Raw genomic sequence first — 19,657 nt, forward strand, 5'->3', positions numbered from 1 at the left:
CTCAGGGTCCTGAGACTGAGCCCCAAGGTGGCAGGCTATTCACTCAGCACGGAGTTCGCTTAAGTTATTCTCTCTCCTTCTGCCCCTTCCCCAACACACATGTGTGCGTGCTCTCTCTCTCTCTCTCTCTAAAATAAATTAAGAGGGGTACCTGGGTGGCTCAGTCAGTTAAGCATCTGCCTTTGGCTTAGGTCATGATCCCAGCATCCTGGGATCAAGGCCCACATTGGGCTCCTTGCTCAGCAGGAAGCCTGCTTTTCCCTCTCCCTCTGCCCCTCCCCCCTGCTTATGCTCTCTCTTTCTCTCTCTCTGTCAAATAAATAAATAAGATCTTAAAAAAAAATAAAAATAAAACAAAAAAGAAAAGCTAAAGAAAGAAAGAAATTAAACAAATGAATAAAACCTGGTTTGGGGAAAGAACATAATCATAGTAGAATATTTGGCTCTGTTTTTAATGATATTTATGTAATTATAATAATGTAAACACCACATGTTATGAGGTTTAAGGCAGAGAAGTAATCGGGCAATTAGAAAGGATACTGGGAGGGTTGCGCCTGGGTGGCTCAGTCATTAAGCGTCTGCCTTCAGCTCAGGTCATGATCCCAGGGTCCTGGGATTGAGCCCCGGATCGGGCTCCCTGCTCAACAGAAAGCCTGCTTCTCCTTCTCCCACTACCCCTGCTTGTGTTCCCTCTCTCACTGTGTCTCTCTCTGTCAAGTAAATAAAGTCTTTAAAAAAAAAAAAAAAAAAGAAAGAAAAAAAGAATACTAGGAAGGCAAGAGAAGGTATCTAAAACCAAAAATTCAAGAGCAAAGCAGTATGTATATGTTATTCTTGAATAAATACCAAAATAAATAAGTAAAATGATTAAAAATTATTGACTTCAGATAAAAGAAACTAGAGAATGGAATTAGGGCAAAGGTCAACTGATTTTTGTTCAAAGTCATGTAGAACTCTTTGATTCTGACTATATATACTTTGAAAATATTAAAAATTTAAAGATAAACAGTCTAGGAACCAATCCAAATATATGTAAGCACTCAGTGTATGAAAATAGCAAAACTTCAAATCAGGAAAAATTATTCTTTAATTGACACTGGGATGACTGAATCATCTACTTGGGAAGGTGTACAATTAGACCCTGAACTCATACATATACTAAAATAAATCCTATAAATAAAAGGGTTAAGTGTTAACAAACAAACTTGTTTTAACTATACTGAACTATGAAAAATAACTGTTGCAAATTTCTACAATAGGATCCAGAAAGATTCTCATGAAAGTGCTCATCTTGTTTACTTCTGGGAAGAAGAAAGGGGGATGGGAATAATGTTTAAAGGAGAATATTTTAATTTTTACTCTGTAATGGTTTAAAACACTATTAAAGGTTTTTCAAATAATGTATATTACTCATAATTTAAAATTTTAGTTTATAACTCTTTAGTAGATAAAATACACAAAATGTTTAAGATAATTTAATCTTTTCCCAACTACAGATTAACTACTTAAAAGTAGATATTAAAAACATAAGTAAAATAAAATAAAAGTAGTTATTTAATGCCAGACATACTGAATAATAAAATCTGTTTTCTCTTGCATAGTGATTTGGTTTTTTTCTCACCGGCCAAAAAGAAAAAAAAATTTCCCAGCCATTCCTTTTCTCTCCTTTCTCCCCATTTATAATCCATGAATCTATATGCACTCAATTACAGAGCTAGGCTCAAATCGTGGTTCCACCATTTACTTGTAGTAGGATCATAGTCAAATAATCTAATATCTTTGGGCTTCAATTTTCTTACCTGTAAAATGAGTCTAAAGTCTACTCAATTTTCTTCACAGTGTTGATACAAGGATTAAATAAGAAAACATATAAACTGTCTGGCACAAGTATATAATCTAAAAAGCTATTACCATATCATTATTAACCCTTTAAGAAATATAGGTTACTGTTTAAGTGTCTGGCATATAACAGGCTTCAAAAATTTTCCTGCCTTGGGGTGCCTGGGTCGCTCAGTCCGTGAAAGCCTCTGCCTTCGGCTCGGGTCATGATCGCAGGGTCCTGGGATGGAGTCACAACGGGAGCCTGCTTCCTCCTCTCTCTCTCTCTGCCTGCCTCTCTGCCTACCTGCGATCTTGGTCTATCAAATAAATAAATAAAAATCTTTAAAAAAAATTTTCCTGCCTTGAATAAACTGTACTTCAATTGGCTGGTAATATTTATCTAATAACTTGTTCCTATAGCAGCTACAGAAATCAAAAGGTGTTTCTAATCTTGTTTATATTAAGCACCAATTTATCGCTTACCCCCTGAAATCATTGTTTGATATTTTGTGTGTCACTACATAAAAAACTACTTCCAAAATGTACCGCAAAAGAAAAAGAATTTTAAACCTGCTTTAAGTCTTCTCTATTTCACAGTACTATTACACGTCCTTTAATATATGGATCTGAGTAAAAGTTGTAAGCTACAATAGGAAATCCTGCATTTTTCTCAACTTTGGCCATTTTTTCATTCAATTTTTAAATATGTCCATACCTACTAGGTGCAGGTCCTATGCCAGATGCTGGTTATTAAAAAGGCAGCAAGAGAGACGCAACACTTATCCTTATGGACAGCCTGACAAAGAGGCAAACAAAACAGTTAAATCTACAAATAAGTATATAATTATAAACTTTGGTAAGCATTGTAAAGAAAAGAACAGGGTGCTGAGAGAAAGACTAAAAGAGGAAAGAATCTTAAATTAATTATCTATATGGTACTGAATATAATATGGCCTGTAAAAGTACAAAAAAGAACTTTCACCCCAGGTCATCTGGAAGAGTTTATTCACAGGCAGAATAGTGAGATGGTTGAGAGAATCAATTCTAGAGCCAGACTGCCTGGGTTTTAAACTAGCCTCTACTCATCAGCTGTGACATGAACAAGCCACTTAAATTCTCGTGCCTCAATTTCCACATATGTCATTGGGGGAAATATTTATACCTTTCTAAAGGGCTATTATAAGGAGTGAATTAAATTCTTTCATTTTATTTGGAAAACTGTCAAATCCACAGAAAAGTTAAAAGAACTTGCAATAGGTGTTAACTCATAAGAACCTGTTTCTACCAGATGAACTAATATTTCTAGAATGTTTAGAAGAGTTTCTGACACACAGTAAGCATCATATCACTATGTAAACAGTAATATTAAATAAAAGTAAATTAAACTGTTAGAAAATGACTTGTACAATAATTTCAGAGAAAACTAGTCATTTTCTCTTGAGATCCTAGAGAACATCTTAAATATTGATGGGAGGGAGAGGAAGAAAGGGGAAGAGAGAGAGGAAAAGACAGAAAAGAAAGAAAAGACGGGGCATGTAAGAAGAAGAAAAAGGAGAAAAACCCCAAGGTTTGTCCAACATCAACACTTTATCGAAGGTCAACAGCGCACTCTACTGGACCCACATCTCTTCTACACACTAGGCAAAAAACGAATGCTACTGCTGTACTAAATCAAAAAATATAACTGCTTTTAGAAAAGTATACAGTTGATGTTAGCATTGATTTAGTGAATAAATAAAAATCAGGTATAAGCACAAGAATGAGTCTGTAGCAATACCTCAGCTGTTGTGAAGATTTAATAAAAGAGTAAAGAGAACAGAAATAAATTCTGGAGAAAATGATTATGCATGGTGGAAAAAAAGTAAAATAAGAATGGTAATACTATTAAAAAAATAATGTTTCTCTTAACTATATTTCGACCTGGAGACTAATGCCTTACTAGACCTTTAATGTTTGAATTATCAGTAAAAAAGAGAATCTAAAATGTAAGGAAAGAGAATAGCAGTGGACAATGGAAGATAATTATGTAAGGAGGAGGTATTGACACGATTTTCTGACTTGAAGAGACAGCAGGACACTTGAGATGATAGGATGGTAAAAAGAGAACTATCCAATCCTCCAATTGACAGACTGGAAACTAAATTATTTCAATGGAAACTACAAAAATTATAAAGAAAAACTTAAACTTTAAACTTAAAAAGTTTAATGTTGAATTCAGAGGAAAAGAGAAATCGTTAATTATTTTTTATCATTGTCTTTATGAAGGAAAGTTTTTCAAAAGAAAGAAAAACTATGGATTTTAAATGTATAAAGACTGCAACATTTACATTTTTGTAGGGGTAAGAGTACTAAACCATTAATTTATGAATCCAAATAACTATTCTCCCAAAAATAAATTCTGTCTTCCCTATATCATCTTATAAGAACCAAAACAGAGGGGTGACGGGATGGCTCAGTGTGTTAAGAGGCTGCCTTCAGCTCAAGTCATGACCCCAGGGACCTGGGATCAAGCCCTGCATCAGGCTCCCTGCTCAGCAGGGACCTGTTTCTCTGTCTTTCTGCTTCTGCTACCCATCCCCTCGCCCCCGCTGCTGTGCTCACTCTCTCTACCTGTGTCAACTAAACAGACAGGATCTTAAAAAAAAAAAAAGAAAAAAAGAACCAAAATAGAAAAAGCATCCTTAGAATTTACAAGTGTTAGAGCTAAAAGCAATATAAGGTGTATTAAATCTAGTCCCATCTTCTTTTCCCTCTGATTTGAAGGAACAGGTCCTGAAAAAAATGTTACTTGCCCAAGTCTCTCAATTTATCTTATTCAAGATGTTTAGTTTATCTTGATTAAAATGTGATCTATCGATCTACCAAATGTGATGCATGTGATATATCAACTAAGAAAAGATCTAAAAGATGGACTGCACTTTAAACATTACTTAATCTAAGGTTTTGGTGATAAACTAATTTCAGAAGCTACTATACAATATTAAATCTTATGAAACTATGTATTTTCCTTCCACTTCCTTATGAAATCACATATTCCAAAATTGACAGAAAACACTTTTGTGATTTATAATAAGCCACTCAACAAATATTAAGAAGTGTTATACAATGGGGAAAGAACAGCAATATCCAAAAGAAGGAAACTCAACCATCATCATATACTCCACTCAAATATTAACTCAAAATAGATTAAAGACTTGAACATAAGACCCAAAATCATAAAACTCTTAGAAGAAAACATAGGTGGTAAGTTCATATGTCAGGTCTTGGCAATGATTTAAGTCTGACCAAAATCAAAAACAACAAGCCAAAAATAAACAAATGTGACTATATCAAACTAAAGACTTCTGCCAGTAAAGGAAACCACCAGCAAAATAAAAAACCAACCTACCGAATAGGAAGAATCATTTGCAAATCCTATGTCTGATACGGGGCTAGTATCCAAAATATATAAAGAACTCATATAACTCAATAGCAGAAAAACCAACCAATCCAATTTAAAAACGGGCAGAAGAGGGACACCTGGCTGGGCCAGTCAGTAGACAACCCAACTCTTGATCCCATGGTCATGAGTTCAAACCCCACATTGAGTATGGAGCCTGTTTAATAAATAAAATAAAAATGGGCAGAAGATCTAAATAGACATTTTTCTAAAGAAGACATACAGGTGGCCAAAAGGTATATAAAGATACTCAACAGCATTAATCATCAGATAAATGCAAATCAAAACCACAATGAGCTCTCATCTCACAAGCTGTTAGAAAGACTATTATCAAAAAGATAAGAAATAACAAATTTTGGTGAGGATGTACAGCAAAGGGAACCCTTGTGCACTGTTGGTGGGAATGTAAATCAGTGCAGCCACTATAGAAAATGGTATGGGTGTTACTGAAAAATTTAAAAAATAACCACCATATATGATCCAGCAATTCCATGTAAGGGCATTGATCCAAAGAAAATAAAAACACTCAAAAAGATATATGGGGGAGTCTAGGTAACTCAGCCAGTTAAGCATCTGACTCTTGATTTCACCTCAAGTCATGATCTCAGGGTCATGAGATTGAGTCCCACATCGGGCTCTGTGCTGGGCATGGATCCTGCTTAGGATTCTCTTTCTCCCTCTCCCTCTGAAAAAAAAAAAAGATTATGTACCCCTGTGTTCACTGCAGCATTGTTTACAATAGCTGAGTTACAGAGGGGTGCCTGGGTGGTTCAGTCAGTTAAGCATCTGACTTTGGCTTAGGTCATGATGCCAGGTTCCTGGGATGGAGGCTTGCATCAGGCTCTGTGCTCAGCGGGGAGACAGCTTGTCCCTCTCTCCCTCCCCCTGCTCATACTCTGTTTCCCTCTCAAGTAATAAAATAAAATAATATAAAATAAAATAACAATAGCTGAGATACGGAAACAACCTCAGTGACAAATGGATAAAAAAATGTATATATACACAATGGAATAATTATTCAGTCATAAATAAGAACGAAATCTTGACATTTGCAACAATGTGAAAGACTTCAAAGACATTATGTAAGTAAGTCTGACAGAGAAAGATAAATATGGCATGATCTTGCTTATACGTAAAACCTAAAAAAAACAAAAACATGTACACAAAAAAGTTCATAGAGAACAGATTGGTGATTGCCAGAGGCAGGGGGGTGGGGTGGAAGAAGTGGGTGAAGGGAGTGAAAGGCACAAACTTTCAGTTATAAAATAAGTCATAAAGATGTAATGTACAGGATAGTGACCATAGTTAACACTATATTTTATATTTGAAAGTTGCTAAGAGAGTAAATCTTAAAAGTTCTCATCATAAAAAATAAAAAGTTTGTGGGGCGCCTGGGTGGCTCAATGGGTTAAAGCCTCTGCCTTTGGCTCAGGTCATGATCCCAGAGTCCTGGGATCCAGCCCCCCATCGGGCTCTCTGCTCAGCAGGGAGCCTGCTTCCTCCTCTCTCTGCCTGCCTCTCTGCCTACTTCTGATCTCTGTCTGCCAAATAAATAAATAAAATCTTTAAAAAAAAATTTAAAAAAAAGTTTGTAACTATAAAAGGTGATCATTTCAAAATGTATGCAAATATCAAATCATTGTTATACACTTGAAAATGTCAGTTACACCTCTATTCAAAAGGAATAAAAGAGAGAGAAAAGGGAGAAACGTTATACCAGTAGCAAAGTTTCCAAACAATACCTCTACACTCAAAGATTCCTTTCTTTAAATAAATTACCTCTACTCATATCCCCATTATTCTTTCTTACATCGATGGAAATGATCAGTCCTCGTTCTTTGAAAAACTAGAGGTATTATCTAGTGCTAAATGTCCATGAGATTTACACTAAAAATGCTACCATCCACTTTTAAAACTAAGATGACAGTCAAAACACACAAATCTACACTGGGGCACCTGGGTGCTCACTCAGTTAAGTGTCCGACTCTCAATTTTGAGTCAGGTCATGATCTCAGAGTTCGTGAGATCCAGTTCCGTATCAGGATCCATGCTCAGCTTAGAGTCTGCCTGGGATTCTCTCCCTATGCCCCCACCCATCCCCCTGCTCTCACAAGCATGCTCTCTCTCTAAAATAAATAAATAAAATCTCTAAAACACATACACAAATCTATAGGTTAACAATTTACCAAAATTTACCAATTTACCAAAAAATGAAAATATTAACTACAATCTTACATTTTGTACTAATAATGTTTCTATTGTAACTGGTTATTCTAATTTTGTATGGAAGAAAAAAATAACATTGAAAATATAGATCACGTTACCTAATATTTGTGAGTTTTTCCCTAACCATTCAGAAAGCACTTAAAATTTTATATTCATATTTTTGACTATAGACTACAAAAAAAAGAACAAATATTAGAGCTCAACCACATGATTTTTCTATCATTGCAGTACTTTATATATGTTGAATTAGTATGGCATATACCACTTACACCTTTTTACAAACAAAAGTTCTATATCACACTACTGCAATGATATCATTTGGGTTACTAGGTTGAATTGAGAAATTTAGTTTAACAGTCTTCAAACTTAAAAGAAATTATCAGAAACTCATACTTTTAATATTATAAATAATAAATCACCCACCTATAACAAATATTGCATTTCTACAGCAATATAGTTATACCACCAATAGCCAAGGAAACAAAACATAAATTCTGGTTTAAAAATATAACTGAGAAAAAAGATATGGATATACAGTATAAATACAATTACACCTTACCAGTAAGAGGACCATAATAAATGATTAACGTAGTATATAACCAGAAGGAGAAATCAATCAAAGCACTTGGCTTAAAATTAAGGTACCTAGCCAGGAACTCTGCTTATAATTGGTCTAGACTCTAAAGCAGGTACAGCCATAGATCCTTAACAGATATTAAAAGAACTTGTTACTTAATTATAAACCTAATTCCTCAAAATTAGTATCAATCAATACTATATAATACATTTTAGCAGCATTCAAAGATAACTACATATACTAATTAATATTAATATTATATAATAACTTTATTACCAACATACAACTATTTAACCATTTGCTGCTACTACTATCACTACTATTGCTACTTCTACCACTTACTACTTAATAAACCCTAAAATATGCCAAGTGTAATCACTTTATAAATATTACAAATATTTATAAATATTTTTAGGTACTATTAATATCCCCATTTAACAAACAGGGAAATTGAAGTAGCAACAGTTTAAAAACTTCATCAAGGTTAGGGGCACCTGGGTGGCTCAGTGGGTTGGGCCTCTGCCTTCGGCTTGGGTCATGATCTCAGGGTCCTGGGATCGAGCCCCACATCGGGCTCTCTGCTCAGCAGGGAGCCTGTTTCCCTCTCTCTCTGCCTGCCTCTCTGCCTATTTGTGATCTCTCTGTCTGTCAAATAAATAAATAAAAATCTTTAAAAAAAAAAAAAAAAAACTTCATCAAGGTTACACAGGTAGTAAAAAGCAGAGCTGTGATTAAAACCCAGGCAGTCTGATTTAAGTTCATTCTCTTAACCAATAAAAACAAAACAAAATTTAAAAATCCACTTCTCTAGGTGCACCTGGGTGGCTCAGTCAGTTAAGCGTCTCTTTATTTTGGCTCAGGTCATAATACCACAGTCATGAGATCAAGTCCCAGGTTGGGCCCCACACTGGGCGTGAAGCCTGCTTAAGACTGTCTCTCCCGGGGCGCCTGGGTGGCTCAGTGGGTTAAGCCTCTGCCTTCGGCTCAGGTCATGATCTCAGAGTCCTGGGATCGAGCCCCGCATCGGGCTCTCTGCTCAGCAGGGAGCCTGCTTCCCCCTTCTCTCTGCCTGCTTCTCTGCCTACTTGTGATCTCTCTCCCTCTGTCAAATAAAATAAATAAAATCTTTAAAAAAAAAAAAAAAAAAAAAAAAAAGACTGTCTCTCCCTCTTCCCCCATCTCTCCCCCTACACACTGGCTTGCATGCATGCGCTCTCTCTCTCTCTCCATATATATATATATATATATATATATATATATACAACCTAATTCCTCAAAATTAGTATCAATCAATACTATATTATATAGTTATATAATTATAACCATATAATTATATATATATATATATATATAATTGATTAATTAATTTTATTTGGTCTCCACTTATTTTTTTTAAAAATCCACTTCTCTTATTTTAGCTATTATTAATCACATCTTATCCTATGCTTGATTTCTTTATCTTGAGGCTTCTACATAATATTTCTTCCCTTTATGTTGGTATGAGAATCCTCCTTTGATGACTCCAGGATTTCGAAGAGGCATTTTAGAGAGAATGTATAACAAAGTGATTAAAGCATTTGCCAGAGCATCATACTGCTTACACAGGATTTACCTCTAATATTTGCCAGATTTGTGACCTTAACCAAATTATTTACTTCTCAGAGTATTCTTATCTGTAAAATAGGAATAACAATATTACCTGCCTATGCCATTGTAAGAATTCAAGAATATTCTACTAAAAAATATTTATTGGGCAACTAATACACACTATATGCTATTTTAGGTACTAGAGATACACATGAAAAAGACTGACATTATATTCTAACAGAGCAGATCGATAATAAACAGGTAGATAAAGAAATTCAAATACTAAGAGCTATGAAAATAAGGCAATGTTAAAGAAAATGAGGGAGAAAACATAGGCAGAGGCAAATATATAGCATATATTATTATTGACAATTTAATAGTAAAAGCTCCTGAGATGACTTCAACTATATGCCTTCTGTGAAGATAACCAACAACTTTCCCCCAACATAGCATTTTTAAGAATTTAAATGAAGACTATTCAAGGGCAGGGAATATAGTTTTCATTCATCCAGCCTTTACTAGGTTTCTAGCACAAAGCTAGGTGCTTGAAACATAAAGATGAATAAAATAGTCACAGCCTTCAAGGAGGTCTCAATATACTACAGAAACTGGTGTTTCCTTAATGGAACTTAGAGCCTTGCAGAGAAGATAATAGGGATAAGTGTTAAAATTCTAGAAGTACAAGGAATATTGCAGATGGGAATCTAACCCCAAATTGGGGATATCAAGGAAAGCTTTCTGAAGAATTAGCAGAAGTTAATTAAAAAAAAAAAAAAAAAAAGAGGAAGGAGCAGAAAGGGCAAAAGAAAACAATACGTTTATAAAGGTCTTATGACTATACAGATAAACAGGAAGCCTTATTATATGCCATCTAAAGACTTCTGGAATTTGTCCCCATAATCAATGAGTTTATTCATCTCCTACCAGAAAAATCAAAAGTATAGACAGAATATATGAAGCAATAGTTTTAAGATAAAGGGTATCAGGTAAGAAAGAGTGATCTCTGAGAGATAGGAAGTAAATGAGATAGGCCTTATGATTGCCTAGGCTTACTGTCTGGAGAGAATTTCTACTGTGTGTCCTAGGGAAGGGGAACCCAGATTTAGCCCAGCAAACCTGAGTTGAAGAGACATTGCTCTTCAGTCCAGGAAGTCAGAGAAGACTCAAGTTCATAATACTAAAGTAGAGAGAGCTGCACAAAGAATGATTTCCAGAGATCTGTAAAGGGACCTCTCAAGTATCTAGCATAGTATTGATCAACATATGAGAGAGAGTAAACAAAGCAAGACAGTGGAAAGAACCACCCAAAATGATGAGGCACTCACACAGGGCATGGAATAGTGCCTGTTCCCACCAGCCAGACGGGAAAAACCTAACAATTCATAGAGCATTAGGTAGAGGTCCCTGAAAGAGCTAGCCTCTGTTGAGGTAAACTACAACTGAATTCTGCTCAGGTCCCACCTGACAAATTCTAAAAGCAGACCCAAAAAGATCAAGTTGAATTCAAGTAACTTCACTGCATCTCAGAACAAAACTCGTGGGTATTAAGGAGGGCATATATTACATGGAGCACTGGGTGTTATATGAAAACAATGAATCATGGAATGCTACATCAAAAACTAATGATGTACTGTATGGTGACTAGCATAACAGAACATAATTTTTTAAAAAAGAACAAAACTGGAGCATTTATAGAAATATAATAACATCCGGGACACCTGGGTGATTCAGTCAGTTAAGTGTCTGCCTTGAACTCAAATCATGATCCTGGGATCCTGGGATCAAGCCCTGAATCGGGCTTTGAGCTCAGCAGGGAGTCTGCTTCTCCCTCTCCCTCTGCCACTCCCCCAGCTCCTGCTCTCTCTCTGTCTCTCTCTCTCTCACTCACTCTCCCTCTCACATAAATAAAATCTTTAAAAATATATATACGTAATAACGTTCAACACCCAGCAGGTAAAATTCACAATATCTTAAATTTAATTTTAAAAAACCAAGCATGAGTCCACTTATATAAAACTATAGAAAAGAAAACTATCTATAGTGACTGAAAGAAAGCTTAAGGATGCCTGGGGATGGGGGGAATTGGGCAAAAAAAAGATCCACTGGTCTATCTTAGTATGGATCTTTTCCAGGCCTTATTTTATAGTATCGTATCTTGTACAGGCTATTCAGAAAATATTTGGTTCCCCAATTTTACAGATCTTATAAATGTTAACACATTTCATTATATAATATCAAAAAAGTCACATTCTATACTATCACCACCACTATCATCAGGAAAGTCTATAAGTATCATAAAACTGCCAAGCTCACAATGGAATATACAGTTCTTCAAAATACTGATTTTCACTTAAATTTTATCAGACTTTATTTTCAAGAATTACCATCATTCAAAAAAAAAGGAATTACCATCATTCATCTTTCATTCTTCCAAATAAAAATGATGTTCCATGAAAAAAAGTAGCTAGATTCAGCTAACAATCCAAACTATGCTATAAGTGCTTTTCCTCAAGATAATCATCCTACTCTTATATGCAAAACATTTTGAGTACTACTCACTTCTTCACACAGAATGCTAAAAAAGCTTAAGGTCTTAGTAACTTTTACTGCTTCATCAAGGACATTCTTAAGTGTAACTGGCTTTTTTTTTTTAACTGTGTACTAATGACGGTGAAGAAAACTACTATTAAAACAGCATGGTACCACTATCTTGATTGTGGTAAGATACTGACAATTTTATCCATTGTTGCTTTTGCACCATCAATGCAAATGTCAAGACAGTTTTTAAAAAGGCAAATAACATCCTATTATTACTATTATTATATGCCTGAGAAAAAAACAACAGTAATCTTTAGAGTTCCCTAGACTACTCCTTGAAAATGATCTGCTCAAAGGACACTGAGAAAAATTATTGTGAAGCAAAGTCCACAACTTTAGAATGTACAAGAGGAAAAAACCTTTCAGATTTTCTAGTCCAATTCTTTCATTTTACAAATGAGGAAACGGGGGCTCAAAGAAAATAGCTTTTCTCACCTCACATACTGGTAGTAGAGATATGATAGCACTTAGAGGACTTCTAAATTATTTTCTACTATACTTTGCATTATACGATTACTTTTTTTTAAATGAGTTTAGCAAATTACACATTTTCCTTCTTTAAACTGAACAGTGGCATAAATACATACATTTTGTGGAGAAAAGGAATTTATCTTTCCTAATGGAGAGTTGAGTTTTGTGGTCTTGCCTGAAGCAACTTTTGCATCCAAATGCTGTACCTCCTTTTCAAAACAATGACGCTTTCTAATCTGTAAACAAAGAACCAAAATGAAGTTTAATGTAACAAAAATGTGAGCAGGTCATTTATTTTTAAAGGTCAAAACAGTTTTTGGTATGTTTTTAGCATTAAAAAAAGATGACTATTTCTAACTAGCAATAATCAAATAATTTTTTAAAAATACAAATAAGCACCTTGTAACTCTCAAATCCTAATCAAAATGGCTTTAATTAGTCATGTGTCAAAACTATAGTATTGTAAAATGATCTTTCCATAGATAGTCCTACCATATGGATATCAAGTGTAGTATTAAAGCAAAGTTCAACTACATATCTAAGTGGAAAGTAAAAGCAAATAAAAATAAAGCTTCATTCTAAATTGTAAAAACTTAGGGTGACTGAGGGGCTCAGTTGGTTGAGTGTCCGTCCAACTCTTGGTTTTGGTTTGGGTCATGATCTCAGGGTTGCAGGATAGAGCCCTATGTGGGGCTCCATGTGAGCCTGCTTGGGATTCTCTTTCCCTCTCTGCCCTTTCCCCTCAAACTCTCTCTCTCTCTCAAATAAGTAATTCTTTAAAAATATATATAAATTGAAAAAATTCAGAATAAAAATTTTAAATGTAGGGGCGCCTGGGTGGCTCAGTGGGTTAAGCCGCTGCCTTCGGCTCAGGTCATGATCTCAGGGTCCTGGGATCGAGTCCCACATCGGGCTCTCTGCTCAGCAGGGAGCCTGCTTCCCTCTCTCTCTCTTTGCCTGCCTATCTGCCTACTTGTTATCTCTCTCTCTCTCTCTCTGTCAAATAAATAAATAAATAAATCTTTAAAAATATATATATATATATATATATATATATATATATATATATATATATAAATTGAAAAAATTCAGAATAAAAATTTTAAATGTAGGGGCGCCTGGGTGGCTCAGTGGGTTAAAGCCTCTGCCTTCGGCTCAGGTCATGATCCCAGGGTTCTGGGATGGAGCCCCACATAGGGCTCTCTGCTCAGCAGGGAGCCTGCTTCCCCCCCTCTCTCTGCCTGCCTCTCTGCCTACTTGTGATCTCTCTCTCTGTGTCAAATAAATAAATAAAATCTTTAACAAAAAAAAAAATTAAATTAAAATCAAGACTTAACTATGGAAATTAATAAAGATTATACGCAGAATAGATACACTACAGAAGAGTGCAAACAGTTTTTGAGTATATTCAATTAGAAATATATAATTATCTATAAAGGATATGCTAATTAATTATAATAATCTCTTTATTTATAACTAAGTCTATCAAAGTCCCAGCCACCTCCCTACCTCACTGCCATGAACTCTATGACAAAATACTGTATTCATGTATGAAAAACACATTTCTTATAAAATATTTAGTAATTGAGGTCTTTTAGTAATTTTTAGAAATAAACATTTTATAATGTATTGATATTAAAACTCAAGAGTAAACCTTGTTATTATACTAAAACTATCAATAACAACAATATTCATGACATAAACATTCATATCAAAGATATTTTGGCCAAAAGAAAATGCAATCATTAGGTAAAAACAACAGAGTTAAAAAGTACAAAGTATCTACATTACCAATGCATGCGTTAAGTACATATTTTACCATCAAATTCCTCATATGTAGAAAAGTACCATGCAGTTTCACTTTAAAGACCTGTTATAATGAATAATCTATAATAACAAACTCCTTTGTAATGAATAACTATATAAAATAAAGTTACAACAATTTACCATTTAATTTATGTCCATGATACAACCCAAGTAAATTCTACAAGTGCCACTGAAAACTTGATTGATATTTGACTCCCATGTGCAGCGATAATGGTATCATTTCACTGCCAATAAACTGCTTACCTGCTGTGTGGTTTCTAAGGGTCGAATTCTTTTCTTCTCTACTTGAAAATCATCATTTTCATCTCTTTTTATGGATGCCTGTTTCTTGGCAGATAGCTTTGCAGCCAGTGTAGTTTTTTCAGGAGAGTCTTATATAAGAAGTCATAAAAATTAGCAAAAAAAACTTACAATTAGGCAATTTTTCTAGGAAAAATTTGAGTCAAGATGTTATGACTTCTCAAAATTTCATTAACATATTTAAAACATGAAAAGTTCAACATGTTTAAAAGCATTTCTTTACGACTGAGTTTACTTAAAGATATAACATTTGAGAAATAGGCTTTCAATAGCAAAGTCCAATTCTGCTTTAACAGGTTTATGCTTTAGTAAATGACTCCTGATAATGTGGTTTAAAATATACAACTGTGAGTGTCTCACAAGAAAATGTATTTCATTTATACAAAAATCTTTCTTTACAGTTTCTCAATGTTTCTTCCCCACTAAGCTTCTAAGTTCTTTAGGCTTGAAAATACAGTAGAATCAAGCTCTTATAATCTGTCCTTTAATGCCACTACTCTGAAGATCATCAATGACCTCTTAATCACCAAATATTAACCCACTTAATAGATGTGAACACTAGGTTTTTAAAATGTCAAGTTAATATGCCCAATATGATACAGCTAGTAAGAGGCAGAGCCTGGATATGACTGACTCCTACTGTCTGACTCCAAAATCCATCAGTCTAACTTCTAGGGATACAGCCAAACTTAACACTATCTTCTTGAAATACCATAAACATAATTCCTTTTTTCCTTCATTTCTGTAACACTTTTCTTAACTGTTCCTATACATTGGTTTCTCCTCTTCCCTAAATGTGAGTGTTCTTAAAAGTACCTTCCTTCCTCTCAGCTCTTCTCTATACATTCCCTCCACTCCCAGGGCTTGAATTCATTTAACAAGCATTTATTTTACTGAGTCCATACAATTTCAGACACCATGGAAAACAATGAAAAAGAAACAGCCTCGGGCCTTAAAAGATTTATAGACTATTAGAGGAGAAAGCCCTAAAAGCAAGTCCAATATTATTTTCGAAAACCAAGTTTGAGTCTGTAAAACCACAAGTAAATCTATGCTACACAGCATTGATTTTCGAGCTTTTTCTGCGAGGACTATATTTTTTAAAGAAATATTGCTTAAAATTTCCAAAATAGAATAAAAGACCTAGGACTTCCCTGACTCATTGTCCCGTCCCCCCAACAGGCCATATTTTTTCCTATGACTCTTAGGAACACAGTTTAAATACCACTATATTCTAGGGGTACCTGGATGACTCAGTCAGTTGGGCGACGGACTCCTGATTTTGGTTAAGGTAATGGGATAAGCCCTGTGTCAGGCTCTGTGCTGGGCATGGTACCTACTCAAGATTCTCTCTCTCAGGGGTGCCTGGGTGGCTCAGCGGGTTAAGCGACTATCTTCGGCTCAGGTCATGGTCCCAGGGTCCTGGGATAGAGTCCCACATCCAGCTCCATGCTCAGCGGGAGTCTGCTTCTTCCTCTCTCTCTGCCCCTCCCCCCACTCAAGGGCAGACCTGAGATCTCTCTCATAAAAAAATCTTTAAAAAAAAAAATTCTCTCTACCTCTGAATCCCCCCAACCCACCACTCACATTCTTGAGTCTTCTAAATAAATTAACACCACTATATTCTAAAATCTTAATGGTCTTTTCTTTCACACCTAGGTCTTTTGGGGGGGGGGGCGCTATACAATTCCATTTTATTAGTATCAGACAGTGGGCTTAAAGTTTTACATAGATCAGCTCCTTCTACCATCCCATGAAGTAACAAGTATTATTTTACAATTGGGGAAACTGATACATGGAAAAATAGAGTAAGTGCCCAAGATAAACAATGGAATTGATTCCAAATCGGTTTCCAACATAATCTAATACCTTTAAGTTTTGTTTTGTTTTTTTAAGATTTTATTTTTAAATAATCCCTACACCAAACACAGGGTTGGAATTCAAACCCAGAGATTAAGAATCTCATGCTCTACTCACTAACCCAGCCAGGTGCCCCTTTTTAACTTTTTTTTTTTTTTTTTAAGTAAGCTCTATGTCCAACATGGGGCTTAAACTCATGACCCTGAGACCAAGAGTTCCATGCTCTGCTTACTAAGCCAGACAGTTACCCAATATCTTGAAGTTTTAAAAAGTTATCAACTAATGTAAGCCCACTGTGAAAGATGTAAGCAAATTAAAAGTATAAAAAGGAAACAGTAAAATGCTATCTACTTCCCTTCCTCCCTTCCCACTTACTCATTTCTTATTCTTCTTCTCTGAAGTAATAACTATTTATCTTTCAGCTTAAATCCTTCCGGATGACTTTTTTTCTTTTTATCATTTTTTTCATCATAGTAAGTGTACTCTTTTATCCCTATCCTATTTTCCCACCACCCCCGCCCCTCTTCCCCTCTGGTAACCATTAGTTTGTTCTCTATAGTTAAGAGTCTTTTTCTTGGTTTGTCTCTATTTTTTTCCCCTTGGCTCATTTGTTTTGTTTCTCAAATTCCACAAATGAGCGAAATCGTACATTATTTGTCTTTCTCTGACTGGTCTAACATTATACTCTCTAGTTCTATATTGTTGGAAATGACAACATTTCATTCTTTTAATGATTGAATAATATTCCATCATATGTATACGATGGGATACTATACACACACACACACACACACACACACACACACACCACATCTTCCTTATCTATTCATCTATCAATGGATACTTGGGTTGCTGTTATAGTTTGGCTATTCAATTAATGCTGCAGTAAACATAAGGGTGCACGTAACCCTTTGAATTAGTGTTTTTGTATTTTGGGGGATAAATACCCAGTAGTGCAATTCCTAGATTGTAGGGTAGTTCTATTTTTTAATTCCTTTGTTTTTAAAGATTTTATTTATTTATTTGACAGAGAGAAAGAGAGCAAAGGCAGGGGAAAGGGGGCAGAGGGAGAAGGACAAGCAGACCCCACTGAGCGGGGAGCCAAATGCAAGGCTCATTCCCAGGACGAGATCATTACCAGAGCTGAAGTCAGACACCTAACTGACTGAGCCACCCACATGCCCCAGGGTAGTTTCATGTTTAATTTTTGGAGGAATTTCCATACTATTTTCTATAGTGGCTGCACCAGTTTGCCTTCCAACCAACAATGCAAGAAAGTTCCTTTATCTCCACATCCTTGCCAACACTAGTTTTCTTGTGTTTTTTATTTTAGCCATTCTAACAGGTATGAAGTGATATCTAATTGTGGTTTTGATTTGCATTTCCTTGATGATAAGTGATGCTGACCATCTGTTCACGTGTATTGCCCATCTGTATATCTTCTTTGGAGAAATGTCTGCTCATTTTTGAGCATTTTGTCTATCCATTTTTTAATTGGATTATTTCTTTTTTGGGTGTTGAGTTGTATCAGTTCTTCACACATTTTGGATACTAACCCTTTTCAGATATTTCATTTGCAAATATCTTTTCCCATTCAGTAGGTTGCCTTCTAGTTTTGTTGGTTGCTTTCTTTGCTGCACAGAAGCTTTTTATTTTGATGCAGTACCAGTAATTTGTTTTTGCTTTTATTTCCCTTGCCTTAGGAGACATATCTAGCAAAACATTGCTATAGCCAATGTCAGAGATTACTGCCTGTGCACTCTTCAAAGATTTTTATGGTTTCAGGTCTTACATTTAAGTCTTTGATCCACTTTGAGTTTATTTTTGTATGGTGAAAGAAAGTGGTCCAGTTTCATTCTTTTGCATATGCCTGTCCAGTTTTCCTAACACCATTTGTTGAAGAGACTCCTTTTCCCATTGTATACTCATTCCTCCTTTGTCGAAGATTGATTGACCAGGGAACTGGGTTTATTTCTGGATTTTCTGTTCTATTCCACTGATCTGTGTGTCTATTTTTTGCCAGTATCATACTACTTTAATTACTACTGCTTTGTACTGTAACTTGAATTGTGGTACCTCTAGTTTTTTTTTTTTTTTTTTTAAGATTTTATTTATTTATTTGACAGAGAGACATAGCAAAAGGGGGAACACAAGCAGGGGGAGTGGGAGAGGGAGAAGCAGGCTTCCCACTGAGCAGGGAGACCAATGTGGGGCTCGATCCCAAGACCCGGGGATCATGACCTGAGCCAAAGGCAGATGCTTAACGAATGAGCTACCCAAGCACCCTAGTTTTGTTTTTCTTTTTCAAGATTGCTTTGGCTATTGAAGAAAAACAATGAAAGTTCTATGTCACAACAATAAGAGAAAGAATAAAGGCCACATATCATTTCAACAGATGCAAAAAAAGCATTTGACAAAGTACAACATCCATTCATGAAAACCCTCTGCAATGCAGGTCTAAGGGAACATATCTCAATATAATAAAGGCTTTATATGAAAAACCCACAGCCAACATCACATTCAGTGGTGAAAACCTGAGAGTTCCCTTAAGTTCAGGAATAAGGCAAGGATGTCCACTCTCATCACTTTAATCAACATAGTATTGGAAGTCCTAGCCACAGCAATTAGACAAACTAAAGAAATAAAAGGCATCCAAATTGGTAAGGAAGAAGTAAAACTTTCCCTAATTGCAGATGACATGACACTATAAGAAACCCTATATAAGAAACTATATATAAACCCTAAAGACTCCACCAAAAAATTATTAGAGCTGATAAATGAATTCAGTAAATTTGCTGCATATAAAATCAATATACAGAAATCTAAGCACAAAATGTACAGAAATTCTTACAGATTTATAATGAAGCAGCAGAAAGGGAAATTAATGATCCCATTTACAACAGCACCAAAAATATAAAATAAAATACCTAGGAATAAACTTAACCAAAGAG

At 35.3% G+C, this 19,657-nt stretch overlaps 1 protein-coding gene across 1 annotated transcript in view; it reads right to left on the reverse strand.

Moving 5' to 3' along the window:
- Nucleotides 1-19,657, reverse strand: part of BRIP1 (BRCA1 interacting DNA helicase 1) — a 182,975-nt gene that overhangs the window by 149,794 nt on the left and 13,524 nt on the right. Inside the window, exons 5-6 of the mRNA XM_080825921.1 lie at nt 14,790-14,917; nt 12,836-12,955 (exon numbers count right to left, since the gene is read on the reverse strand). Coding sequence (XP_080682047.1) covers nt 12,836-12,955; nt 14,790-14,917 — 248 coding nt within the window. The remainder of the gene's footprint in view (nt 1-12,835; nt 12,956-14,789; nt 14,918-19,657) is intronic.

This window comes from Martes martes (genome assembly GCF_963455335.1).
Source record: "Martes martes genome assembly, chromosome: 16".
NCBI classification, from domain to species: domain Eukaryota; kingdom Metazoa; phylum Chordata; class Mammalia; order Carnivora; family Mustelidae; genus Martes; species Martes martes.